At 41.3% G+C, this 12,803-nt stretch overlaps 2 protein-coding genes across 2 annotated transcripts; one reads left to right on the top strand and one right to left on the bottom strand.

Annotated features, from left to right (window-relative positions):
- Nucleotides 1–2,625: 2,625 nt before the first annotated feature.
- LOC130915167 (uncharacterized) lies at nt 2,626–3,860 on the bottom strand (the record flags this gene model as incomplete). Its single annotated transcript, XM_057834984.1, has 1 exon — nt 2,626–3,860. A coding segment is annotated over one exon (894 nt), but the record flags the coding sequence as incomplete, so codon positions are not given.
- Nucleotides 3,861–5,856: 1,996 nt separating this feature from the next.
- cited4b (Cbp/p300-interacting transactivator, with Glu/Asp-rich carboxy-terminal domain, 4b) lies at nt 5,857–8,430 on the top strand. The gene is made up of 2 exons (XM_057835113.1): nt 5,857–6,118; nt 6,615–8,430. The coding sequence occupies exon 2, from the start codon at nt 6,620–6,622 to the stop codon at nt 7,361–7,363; it is 744 nt and encodes a 247-aa protein (XP_057691096.1). The 5' UTR covers nt 5,857–6,118; nt 6,615–6,619; the 3' UTR covers nt 7,364–8,430.
- The last annotated feature ends 4,373 nt before the right edge of the window (nt 8,431–12,803 follow it).

The following is a 12,803-nucleotide window of genomic DNA, read 5'->3' as shown; positions in this document are numbered from 1 at the left end:
ATTACAGTGTAATGAGTTATAACAGAATTTACTAGCGGAAATTATGTTGGGACGTTGTATAGTTCCCGGGGGGAGGTATTTTATTGAGGGAACAGCTGGAAAGATAGTTATATTTCACGGATTGCATGTGAGACAGACATTGCCACCGTATTTTGTTGCAGCCTAAATGTCAATAAAGCAACGCGGATTTGCTCCGTTGTTTGATACTCCGCCTCCGACTCCTTCCCTAGCTCGGCCCGACCGAAACAAAATTGTGACGTAAGGTACCGTAATGGTCGGCAACGGATCACCGCATACGTTTCTTCAACACAACATGGCCGTGTCAATAAAAAAAAATCGGTCGATATATATATATATATAATATATTTATATTTTTTTCTCCATCCCTGTACCCGTTTATAATGCGCACCATGATTTTACAAGTTGATTTTGGGGGAAAAAAAGAGCGCGTTATATTCGGGAAATTACGGTAAGTTTCCATTTAAAGCTCTATCTATCCATTTATTTGTCTGATACCACATGCTGCTATTTTACAGTACAAGTAGTCCCCGGGTTACGATGAGTTCCGTTCCTACGCTGGCATCGTAACCCTAATTTCCACGTAAATCGGGATTAACCCATTAAGTACCACTATATCTCAAAATAACAATTCAAAAAGACCAAAAGTACAGTGTTACCTCTACATGCAAAGTTAATTCATTCCAGGACCTTGTTTGTAAGTCGAAATGGTCGTATGTCGAGCAGGATTTTCCCATAAGAATGCTTTATACTTCCATTAATTCGTTCCACAGCCCGAAAACCTACACTAAATCCTTAATAAATACTGCCTGTACTATTGCAAATAGCAATTACAAAGAGCAAAACTGTAATAATGTAACAAATCGGGTTCCAATGTGGCAGATGTATTTTGCATGATGCACCTGAACGCACCGCGTGGCTGACGACAGAGTGAGAGAGAGTGCAGTTGAGATTTTACTTTCTCTTTTAACATCCTGTTGTTGGTGGCTCCAACTGAGATGGACAGTTGGCGTGTTGTGTTGCACAAGTTATGAAATAAATGATTAAAAACCTGACTAAGCTGACGATCTCTTTGGCGGTGTTACCACAATAATAATTGTCACCTTACCTTATTAAGACTGGCAAACGGAGGTCGGAGGAGTATTGTCAAGCAGTTCACAGACGCCCACGCTCATATTTTTGTATAATTTCCAGCTTCATCTCAATAGTAAGCCTCATCTTTTTTTCTGTTTTCAACACCTGCTTTAACATTCTTGGAACCCATGTTGATTTCTCTCACAAGAAAATCCGCAGTGCGTCCGTCTTGCGTGAAAACAAAGTAACTGCAGCACTTTCATAAATCGTCGTATTTCGAGCATGTCGTCGGATGTAGAAACAAAAGGTGAGTCAAATTCTACGTCAGATGTCAAAAAGATCGTGTGTCGAAGCGATCGTATGTCAAGGTACCACTGTATTGTATTTTGTTTACTGATGGAGGTAACGCTGCCCTCTGGTGGCAGCGTTGAGTCAGGCTGGACTGTCACCTTGTATGACTGAGGCGCAGACTTGTCTGGCATGGATAAAGGACAGCTGTGCTCTGGTTTGGCCCACATAAGGCGGAAAGCTCTTTCAGTTGATATATGTTTGTGTATGCATTTGTAATGAAGTTTAGAGCTACAGTTTTTGAAGTTGTGTGTGAATGATTTGCTCTGAGAATTGTAAATACGTTAACATTCATAGCATTTAAGCTCGCTGACTTTTGTTAAGCAAATTAGGCTAATTTAATCTACTAAATTATACATACATACATACATATTGATATTCATCAGACTAGATGGACCTTTTCAACGTTTTATTGTTAAAATGTGCATCGTTTTAAACATAAGTGTTCATATGTGGTTTACAGCTTTACAAATTGTCAAAACGGAAGGAAGTCAAAAGTTTCAAAAACCACAATTGCCTTGTTTGCTGTCTGTCAAGCTGAACAACTTCACGTTTAATGAGGAGAGAACACGTCATATTAATGAAGTAAACTAGAAAATAAGATACTGTGAGATACAAAAGGTAGCTGTGAGGTATACTGTGAGGTAAAAAAAAAAACAACAAAAAAATGACTGGAGAGTACGCCGTATCCCAGGGACTACCTGTATGTGTTTGTGTATATATATATATATATACATACACATATAAAAATATATATGTGTGTGAAACCCATTGGCAGTGTATCAAATACTTGTTCTCCCCACTGTATACAGTGATCCCTCAGTTATCGCTGTTAATAGGGACAAGGTCCGACTCCATTTAGTGAAAAAACACAATTCAATTCAATTCAGTTTTATTTGTATAGCCCTCAATCACAACAGAGGTCTCAAAGGGCTTTACAGAGGCAATATGATACACAATTAGAAATGAAGCAACAAAGATGAATAGATACAGTTCAAGTCCTGGGTATCCCCTATCCTTAAGACCCTCCATGCCGGCAAGGAAAAACTCCAAAAACTCCAGAGTCAATTGGGAGAAAAGTGAGAAACCTTGGGGAGTACCACAGTCAGGAGAGATCCACTCCCAGGACGGATAGACAGCAACCCCAGAACGGCTAATGGGAATTAGCAAGCGAAATTATAGTCCGTAAAAATACAGTGGAGTAAAGGAGCAAGAAGAGGTCCCTCTGGTCAGATGAGACGGGGGTAGCAGCGAGGACGTCAATCCAGCCAGGGGTCCGGACAGTCAGGAGGCTGCAGCTGAAAAATAGCCCCTCCCCAGAGGGGAGGGGGGAAAGGGGACACCGGGTGACTAGTGATGAAGAGACTAGACAACTAGATATTAACATTGGAAAATAGAAATAAAGTAAGACAAGTGGTAGGTAGAGTAAGAAAAGGAGATAGAACTCAGCGGCTGTACTGCCCCCAGCATTATAGCTTCTAGTGCAGCTTAGACTAAACTGTGAGTCTACTCCAACTTCAACTAGCCTAACCATAAGCTTTGTCGAATAGGAACGTTTTTAATCTAATCTTAAATGTGCAGACTGTCTCGGCTTCTTTAATACTAGCTGGAAGCTGATTCCATAAAACAGGGGCTTGGTGGCTAAAGGCTCTAGCTCCGACAGTACTTTTATAAACCCTGGGAACTACCAGTAGACCTGCATTCTGAGATCGGAGTGTTCTGTTGGGGCGGTATGGAACCAGAGCATCGGTGAGATAAGATGGCCCCAACCCATTAATGGTCTTAAATGTAAGAAGGAGTATTTTAAATTTAATTCTAAACTCGACTGGAAGCCAGTGAAGTGCCTGGAGCACAGGGGTGATGTGCTCTCTTCTATTGGTTCCTGTTAAAAGTCTTGCTGCTGCGTTTTGGACTAGCTGAAGACCTTTTAGAGAGCTTTTAGGACAAGCTGCAAGTAGGGAGTTACAGTAATCCAATCTCGATGTAACGAACGCGTGAATTAATTTTTCTGCATCGCTTTTAGATAAAATATTTCTAATTTTGGCAATGTTGCGCAGGTGAAAGAAAGCCGTTCTACAGGTTTGTTTAATGTGTGCTTTAAACGATAAGTCAGGGTCAAATAAAACTCCTAGGTTTTTAACTGTGGCGCTGGAGGCTACACTTACATTGTCCAGAGTGACTATCTGGGCAGATAAAGAGTCTCTAACACTTTTCGGGCCTATTATAAGGACTTCTGTCTTTTCAGGGTTAAGTAGAAGATAGTTAGTGATCATCCAGGTATTTATATCTCGGACCCAGGCGCTTAGTTTTTCTACTTGCCTGACCTGCTCAGGTTTAATTGATAAATACAGTTGTGTGTCGTCAGCGTAACAATGAAAGTTAATGCTATGTTTTCTGATGATATTACCTAGAGGAAGCATATACAGCATAAACAAGATGGGCCCGAGGACAGATCCTTGCGGCACACCATAACTAACTCTAGAGTACGTGTGGGTGTTACAGAGTAGTGTAACACCCACATGCATTTTTAATACATTTTTTGTGTACTTGTATATATATAATATCAATGAGCAAAGACTTCGTAATGTATTGACGGGACACGGGGCCGATAAAAAGGGGGCCAGCATTGTTGGTGAGGCCGTCAAAGCTGACCGAGTGGAATCACAGACAAAGAGCTTTTTTCGTTGAAAATTCTTGGGAATAAATGCTTAAATCCCTGAATTCTTTATAGATATGGATGTAAAACAGTCTTGATTCTTGGTTAAAACAAACAAAAAAAAACGTTCAGTTAGCATTTATTTTACGTAAATATGACGGAGTACAATGCTAGTCTGTTAGTAAATGTAACTATCAGCTGCCTTATGTAAACAGAGCTTTTCCAGTGAAAATTCTTGTGAATAAATGCTTAAATCCCTGAATTCTTTAAAGACATGGATGTAAAACAGTCTTAATTCTTGGTTAAAAGCAAATAAATAAATAAATATATATATATACATATTCTGTTTTATGGAATCAGCTCCCAGCTAATATTAAAGAAGCCGAGACAGTCAGCACATTTAAGATTAGATTAAAAACGTTCCTATTCAACAAAGCTTATGGTCAGGCTAGTTGAAGTTGGAGTAGACTCAAAGTTTAGTCTAAGCTGCACTAGAAGCTATAAAGCTGGGGGAAGTACATCCACTGAGTTCTATCTCCTTTTTCTCACTCTACCTACCACTTATCTTACTTTATTTTCTATTTTCCAATGTTAATATCTAGTTGTCTAGTCTCTTCATCACGAGTCACCTGGTGTCCCCTTTCCCCCCTCCCCTCTGGGGAGGGGCTATTTTTCATCTGCAGCCTCCTGACTGTCCGGACCCCTGGCTGGATGGACGGACGTCCTCGTTGCTACCCCCCTCTCATCTGGCTAGATGGACCCCTTCTTGTTCCTATACTCCACTGCATCTTTACGGACTGTAACTTCACCTGCTAATTCCAATTAGCAGTCCTGGGGCTTCCTGTCTATCCGTCCTAGGAGTGGATCTCTCCTGACTGTGGTACTCCCCAAGGTTTCTCATTTTCTCCCAAAGACTCTGGAGTTTTTGGAGTTTTTCCTTGCTGTCATGGAGGGTCTAAGGATGGGGGATACCCAGGACTTGAACTTTATTTATTCATCTTTGTTGCTTCATTTACTGTTTCTGATTGTGTATCATATTGCCTCTGCAAAGCCCTTTGAGACAACGTAGTTGTGATCCAGGGCTATACAAATAAAACTGAATTGAATTGAATATTTTACGTAAATATGTCAAAGTACAATGCTAGTCTGTTAGTAAATGTTGTGCATCAATAATTGATTTATAATCGAATCGGAGCCTCAGAATCGTAATCGAAATGTTAGCTGCCCAAAGATTCCCACCTCTAGTGGGGGGGGGGGGGGGTGTAAGTGCACATGCATATGTAGATGTAAATAAAGTGTACATGCATATAATTTTGGAACTCCTTTATATTATTATTATTATATTTTTAAAATCTGCAATGCTCTATCTATCTATCTATCTATCTATCTATCTATCTATCTATCTATCTATCTATCTATCTATCTATCTATCTATCTATCTATCTATCTATCTATCTATCTATCTATCTATCTATCTATCTATCTATCTATCTATCTATCTATCTATCTATCTGCTTATACAAACATGGTGCCTTTTTTTCTCTTTCCTAGGGGGTAGGGGGTAGGTTAGGAGTGAAACACAGCGGGGAAGAAGGTATTTAAATGACTATCCAGTGTCACAGCTCTCAAGACTGCCCTTTTCTCCGCTACGCCCCTGCACAATTACATTAATAGACCAATAGGAAGGGAGGAGGCGGGTCCCCGTGCCTCCGCCCCCTCCCCCTTCCTCCACGAAAAAGACCGCCTTCCTTCCTCGGGAGCTTTTTAGATGTGCATAATCCCCGAGTTGACCCAGAAAATAGGCAGTCGCTTCAAGATCTGATGCTGCAGTCTTTGTGCGCACCTCACCCGGCAATGACGCGCGGCCCCGCGGACTACAAGTACTGAGCGTCCCCTCCTTCCTACCTCCCTCCTTCCCTCCCTCTCCTTGCTCAACGCAGCGGACCACCGAACCGGACCGAGCCTTGAGCGGAGTAACTTTTTGTTTTTTTTGTTTTTCCTCCTCCGGTGGAGCTGAACACGGTACGTGATGCCCATTTTCTCTGTGTTTGTTTTGAACTGAAAGCGAGAATGTTCGGGTTTCCTTCCAGTGTGCGCGTGCATGTCTCCTCTACTCGTCGCTCCATTGTTTCCTCGTTTCTCTCAAACGCGCCCTTAAAAAGATAATTACGATGATTCCGCGGCCGGGGAGTCGTTGGAAAGGCTCCGAATTGAGACTCGCTGTGCTGTGCATGATGTCAGTGTTCTTTGTTGCAACCTTGCGTGTGTAAAAAGGTGTCCGTGTGTGTACGTGTCCCCCTCCTGCTGCTGTATTGCACTGAATTGGACACTGAAGCCATTTTAAAGGGAATTGAATCGGGTGTTGTTGTTCTTGTGACGTTAAAGTTGATGTTATTTCCACCTCGCGGGAAGGAAAACGACACTAGTTGAAATGCAACATAAATGGTGCAAGGTGAGGGGATGTTGTGCAAAGTGGCCATCTTCACTCTTAAGTCTGAACCCGTCATTGTCCACACAGGAGGCATGGCAGACCACCTCATGATGCCCATGAACCACGGTTCAGCCGGCGCCAGTCTCCACGGTTACCGGATGGGCATGAACGGCCTGCAGGCGGGCCACCCGCCGCACGGTCAGCAGACGTCGGCCATGAGGGCCATGCCCGGCAGTCAGATGATGCACTACGGAGGCGCCCAGGCCGGCATGGAGATGCGCCAGCGGCAGGGCATGGTGCCCCCCGGCGGGCCCATGGGCGGACAGATGAACGGTGCCCAAATGGGCCACCACCACCAGATGATGTACAACGGGCAGCAGCATCACATGCACCAAGCCCAACAACAACAGCAGCAGCACCAGGTCCAACAGCAGCAACATCAAGCCCAACAGAGCCAGTTCATGAATGGAGGCCTAACATCTCAGCAGCTCATGGCCAGCATGCAGCTCCAAAAACTCAACACGCAGTATCACGGACACCCGCTGGGCCCCATGGGTGGCGGCGGAGGGGGCGGCGTGGGCCACATGGGCGGCCCCGCCAACCAGTACCGCATGAACCCAGCACAGCTAGCTAACATGCAACACATGGCGGGCCCGGCGCTGGCGCTGAACGGCATGGATGCGGACATGATTGACGAGGAAACGCTCACATCGCTGGTCGTGGAGCTGGGCCTGGACCGGGTCCAGGAGCTGCCTGAACTCTTTCTGGGCCAGAACGAGTTTGACTTCATTTCGGACTTTGTTAGCAAACAGCAGCCCAGCACGGTTAGTTGCTGAGAGGACCCCACCTCTCCGAAAAAGAATCCCAAATGGCCCACCCAGCCAGGACCAATGGGACAAATCCATGGATGGTGTGCTGATCTCTTTTTTTAGGACCACCAAGTTGAGGAGTCATAGCGCCGGGTGCGTGTAAGGAGAACTCTGGCATTCCTCGTGGTCTACAGGTTGGGGGTGGGGGCTCGACTGGCCTTTGGAGGCCTCTTTTCTCCTCTCCTCTTCTTGGACATGAATGTAAAAAAAAAAAAAAAAAGTCACAAAGCCACTCAGAACAATGACACTGTGTCTCCTCCGAGGTGTATTTATTTATAATCGGACATAGAGAACTACCACCTACTGGGGCCAAGTGATTTTTCATGATTTTACTTTAATTTTAAAGTTCCCTTCCTCATCTTCCAGCTTGTTATTAAAGAAAAGCTCAGAAGGTCCAAAAAGGAGCCTTAATTCTACAAGGCGCTGTCCACTTTTTGATTTTTTTTTTTTTTTTTCTTTTTTTTTTTTAGATGTGCTGTTCTCAAAAATCAATTGCTTGTACTGTATGAAGCTGTATAACTCCAACATGTCCACACTGTTTTGTGTTCTCATGGAGACGTAGAACCGCCTTAATCACGCTGTTTCTTATTTATTATTATTGGTTGTTTATAGTCCCTTTTTTTGGTGGATGAGATTTTAAAAGGCGGGAGGGACGTTCTTTGTGAAAGGTTTCGAGGATCAATAAAGATGGCCTGGATAGAAATGTGGCCTGCTTTTCCATTCATTGCATAGCCTCTCACACCCCCATCTACCAACCACCTGCCGTCGCCCTCCCCTGGGCCGGGGCTAAATGCTGAGGTTTAACCTGCAGGTGAAGGGAAAGCTCGCTTTCTTCTGCCATGGAAATGTGATACAATATTTATACGCTTGACGTGTACGCTCCAAGTTGTGTAATTGTTCAACATAACCGGAAGAAGCCACGAGGAAACGTAGTTTTACTGATGTGGCTTTTTGTCTGTTTGTTTACAGATTTTAATGGGTTAAACTTCCTAAAATGGTGTTCTCAGTACTAGGGGTGTGACAAAATATTGAAATTGTGATATATCGTGATACTTTGTATCCCAAAAGGTTATCGATATGCTCTTTCCAAGAATTGAGATATCGTTTTATAGAGGTGTCAACGTTTAAAAAAAAAAAAAAAAAAAAAAAAAAAAGCAACCAACAAGTTGCTATCAAAATTTTCCACCATAATAGCGTCTTAGTTAACTCTAATGCTTTCACTGACGGTGCTCGACGCCCGATGCATTTAATCTGGGAACGTTCGTGCATTCACAGTCCCACGGTCCGATTTTCGGGGCATTTACAGGTCACTTGCTGTTCATTTTAGGGCATTTACAGGTCATTTCCTGTTGAGTTTGAGTCACTGCCTATTCAATTAGGTGATTCCCAGGTCACTTCCTGTTCTGTAACTCAAAATAAACACGAAGTCAGTGACCCATAAAATACCCTAAAATCAACAGGAAGTAACTGAAAATCAACAGTTAAATGATCTTAAATGGCCCAAAATTATCTCATTGCCGGGCATTGGATGCCACTGACAGCCATAAACGTTCAATCCGTTTGAAGTGGGAGGGATGGCAGCGAATGAACGAATGTTCATTCGCTGCCACCCTCCCAGTTCAAATGGATTGGACGTTTACTAGTGATGAACTCATTCCAATTCACAGCAGAAGCTTGTTATTCTGTTTATTAGTTGTTTGTAGAAAATCCTAGAATGATTTCCTGACCAATGCATCGATAATCGTTGTATCGCCATATCGTCAGATCATTGCTATTGTGAGTTTTGTATGAAAAATCGTATCGTTTCGTGAGGTACCAAGAGGTTCCCTCTCCTACTCAATACTGTGAATTCAGCATTTGGCAACACGTTTTTGGGCTAATTACATAAAACAACATTTAAGGAGTCATTAGCCTGTCAAGTGTAATCAATGTTATATATATTTTTGTGTTTTCTAAACTGGGGGCTCAACAGTAGTATTCGTGTATAAAGACAAATTTACCTTCCTAAAGGTTTTCAATTAATGTTGCTTTACAGCTAAAGATTACTTTGGAGATAATAACGAGCTGGTCTTGTCTGTGTTTTTCAAGTCAATCAGATTTGAGAGGGGCTGTCAAATTTTTGTGCCCTGATAAAAGTGACAATTATAAATCTGCAACCTTTAAAGTGAACTTCGGACTTAAAGACTTGTAGGCTCAGATAAGCTACCATTGTTCTCTTTTACGAAAATGTTATTAGAAACATAAAATATTGCCATTTATTTAAAAATCTATCATATTTAGTACATGTTTTGAAATACAGAGGGCACCATGCTTTATGCACGCAATGGACACTCGGAGTGATGACGTATTTTGTCACTCACTAGATGAACGCTACCAGTCTTCTGCAATTTCTATACGGCGTGACGTCCAACACATGCAGCGAGTACTTAGTATTTGTGTTTTTATTGAGTCTTTTATTACCTTTTGTTTGCCTCAAAATACTTTTTGAAAGTGTTTCCGCATTGTGTTTTCTTGTAGTAGCTTTAAAGCAGATTGTTCATCTGTTGACCACATTAGTCACGTAGCATATTTAAACCACCCTTATTTGATGTCACTAAGTTTTAAGTATTTTCTCAAGGTATCTGTAGTATATTCTGTCTGTATGCATCCAAACAAAACAAGCTGAAAGCGCACGGTAGTACTTTCAAATTCGCCAATGTAAGACGTTTCGCCGGTGTAGCACATTTCGGCAGAACACCGTTTTTTTTCCTACTCTTGTCTCGTCTCATTCAGTCTTTCCTGTTCATTTTGCTTTTGCTGCTCGTTTTGTGAAATATCGATAGTGCTGTCATGCTCAGTAATGTTCCCCTTGGGTTCAAATTGAAAGGGTTGAACAGATGACATGTATATGTGTCTAGAGCACAGGTGTCAAACCGATTCCAGAAAGGGCCTAGTGGGTGCTGGATTTTGCTCCAACCGATAACGCGCAGAGGGTTTAACCAATGAACTTCCTGCTGAAACAAGCAGCACCTGACAAAGTTTAACTGATTACACATGTAAAAAGGTGTCCTCTTCATTGGTTGGAAAGCAAACCTGCACCCACTAGGCCCTTTCTGGAATCGGTTTGACACCTGTGGTCTAGAGTCATACTCTGGAAGCCCGGCAGCGTAACTATGTGACGTCACCGCTCTGGGACCTACTAGTTAAACTACTGTATTGGCCCGAATATAAGACAGTGTTTTTTTTCCCATTGAAATAAGACTGAAAAAGAGGGGGTCGTCTTATATTCGCAGTCTAGACATTATACCCATTCACGACGCTAGATGGCACCAGATATCATTAAAGCGATGTTCTGTCATGACAGATCTCAGCTACTCTCCCCATTCATGACGCTATATGGCACCAGATATCATTGAAGCGATGTTCTGTCATGACGGATCTCAGCTACTTTCAAGTTTAACCAATTTGCTTTATTTTATTGCAATGTTTTTCCTTATTCAGATTTGTTTCAAGAATACAGTTACAGTTAGACTTCATTTTGATGGTTAATGCAGTTATTGCAATTTTGTTGTTTTATCCCAATAGATTGGTTTATTTACATTTCAAAAACCAGAAGCCATTCAGTTACGAATGTGATTGCACTTTAGTTTACATACGCATTTAAATGTTCAGATATTAAGATTTGAATGAGGCAAAATAACTTTTTAATTTTTCTCTCAAATATATTGTTATAATCATTTGTTTCAGATGTATGGTAATTATTTTCTGTATGAAAATTAATTTGGTGTTCAAAAAGTATTTTTTTTCCAAAGTTGAGTCTTCAAAAACAGGGGGTCATCTTATAACCAGGGCCGTCTTATATTCGAGCCAATACGGTAATTTTACAAATTGTATAAAAACAAAACATCAAGAGGGGTTTTCATATAAAAATTATTTTAACTCATAATAACGTTTATTAAGTACTACAAGTCTGTCTAACCGTGGATCCCTTTAAAGCAACTTCATCTAACATAGTGAGAGGCAATGTCTCTTGTTTTGCTGCTCAAATAACTGCCCCTTCTGGTACTTGGCTACAGTTCAAGTATCTATTTTATGTGTGGAAGGGGCCTCAAGTGTAAGAAATTTCAAATTAGACTGTTCTGGGTTGCCGCATTTATGAATGCTTATTATGATTTTTAAAAAACTAAGATTTGAACGCACTGCCATCATTTTGCAAAATGTTAATTACAAGTCTTGGGTCAATCAGATTTAATTGGTTGAGAGCCTTTGGAATTTTGAGGTTAGACAACAGCACTTCAATCTTGCAAATTTCTGTGAAGACAAAAGACGTTTTGTGTGTGTGTGTGCGTAAAACACTAAACTAGAACTGGTGAGAAATTCAAGTGAATCATGCTTACTGGGTAAAGTGCGTGACCTAGGACATTTTGCGGTTTAATAAAAACTGTTTCCACAGTGCAGAAATTTACCTGAATTGTGTGAGAGTTATATCAATTTCATTCAGCAAGTTTTGTTATCATGCCTCTTAATTACAACACCAGCATCTAGTCAAATGCGATGAACTAAACATTTTTTTGTACTTGGAATTTGACTGAGTGAGAAATTACAGTCCAGCATCTCTCAGTAAAATTTGAATCCAGATCATATCCAAAAGGCACATTATTGTACTTCCAATTAACCCGAGAGAAAGAAGTTATGCTACTTATTTGTAACGAGAATGCACAAATTAATCACTCTTGCAATTATCCATGGAAGAATGTTGACAATGTTGCTGCCTATGGGAGATATGTCATTGTCCGACTTAGTGGAGGTCAGCGATAACCCGAGTGTTAGATTTTGTAATAATTATGATGATTGAAGGTGAACCAACACTCATTGAGGTTACGGGTGTTTGATTCAAAATCAAGCTGTTAGACCAGAAACATAAATACAGTGGTAGGTAACTTTCAGTGTTTACTTTAAATAAAAACTAGCCACCAAATGGTAAGAGGCTTTGGAAACTAGTATTTAACTAACATTAGTTTCACTTACAGCACTGCAAACATTTGGTTCTTTACTCTCTCTGCATGTGTGAGTGTGTGTGTGGTGTTGGGGGAGGTGTGACTGGCTAAAGAATGCTTACCTTGATGGGGGTTTAACAGACTTAAAGCTTGTAAGCTGCGACTCACAAGAGGCCTGGTGCCTTTTCACGGCTCACACACAGTGGACGACAACAAGAATGGATGTTGAGGACTTTGAGTTCAAGAATTTTCAAGTCAAACATTGAGTGTGGTGTGTCGAGCTCTGCAGTAGAAATTTGACTGTAAAGGGTACCACAGATAGAACGACGTAGTTCTTAAAAGATAAATGTTAGTATGAGTTATAATAATTTGATATTAAAACCCCTCTTAATGTTTTCATTTTAATAACGTTTGAAAAATTTGTTCAACTA

The sequence above is a fragment of the Corythoichthys intestinalis genome, chromosome 4, assembly GCF_030265065.1.
Source record: "Corythoichthys intestinalis isolate RoL2023-P3 chromosome 4, ASM3026506v1, whole genome shotgun sequence".
Lineage (NCBI taxonomy): Eukaryota > Metazoa > Chordata > Actinopteri > Syngnathiformes > Syngnathidae > Corythoichthys > Corythoichthys intestinalis.
Note: the sequence above shows the minus strand (reverse complement) of the source record. Positions and strands in the feature narration are given on the sequence as shown.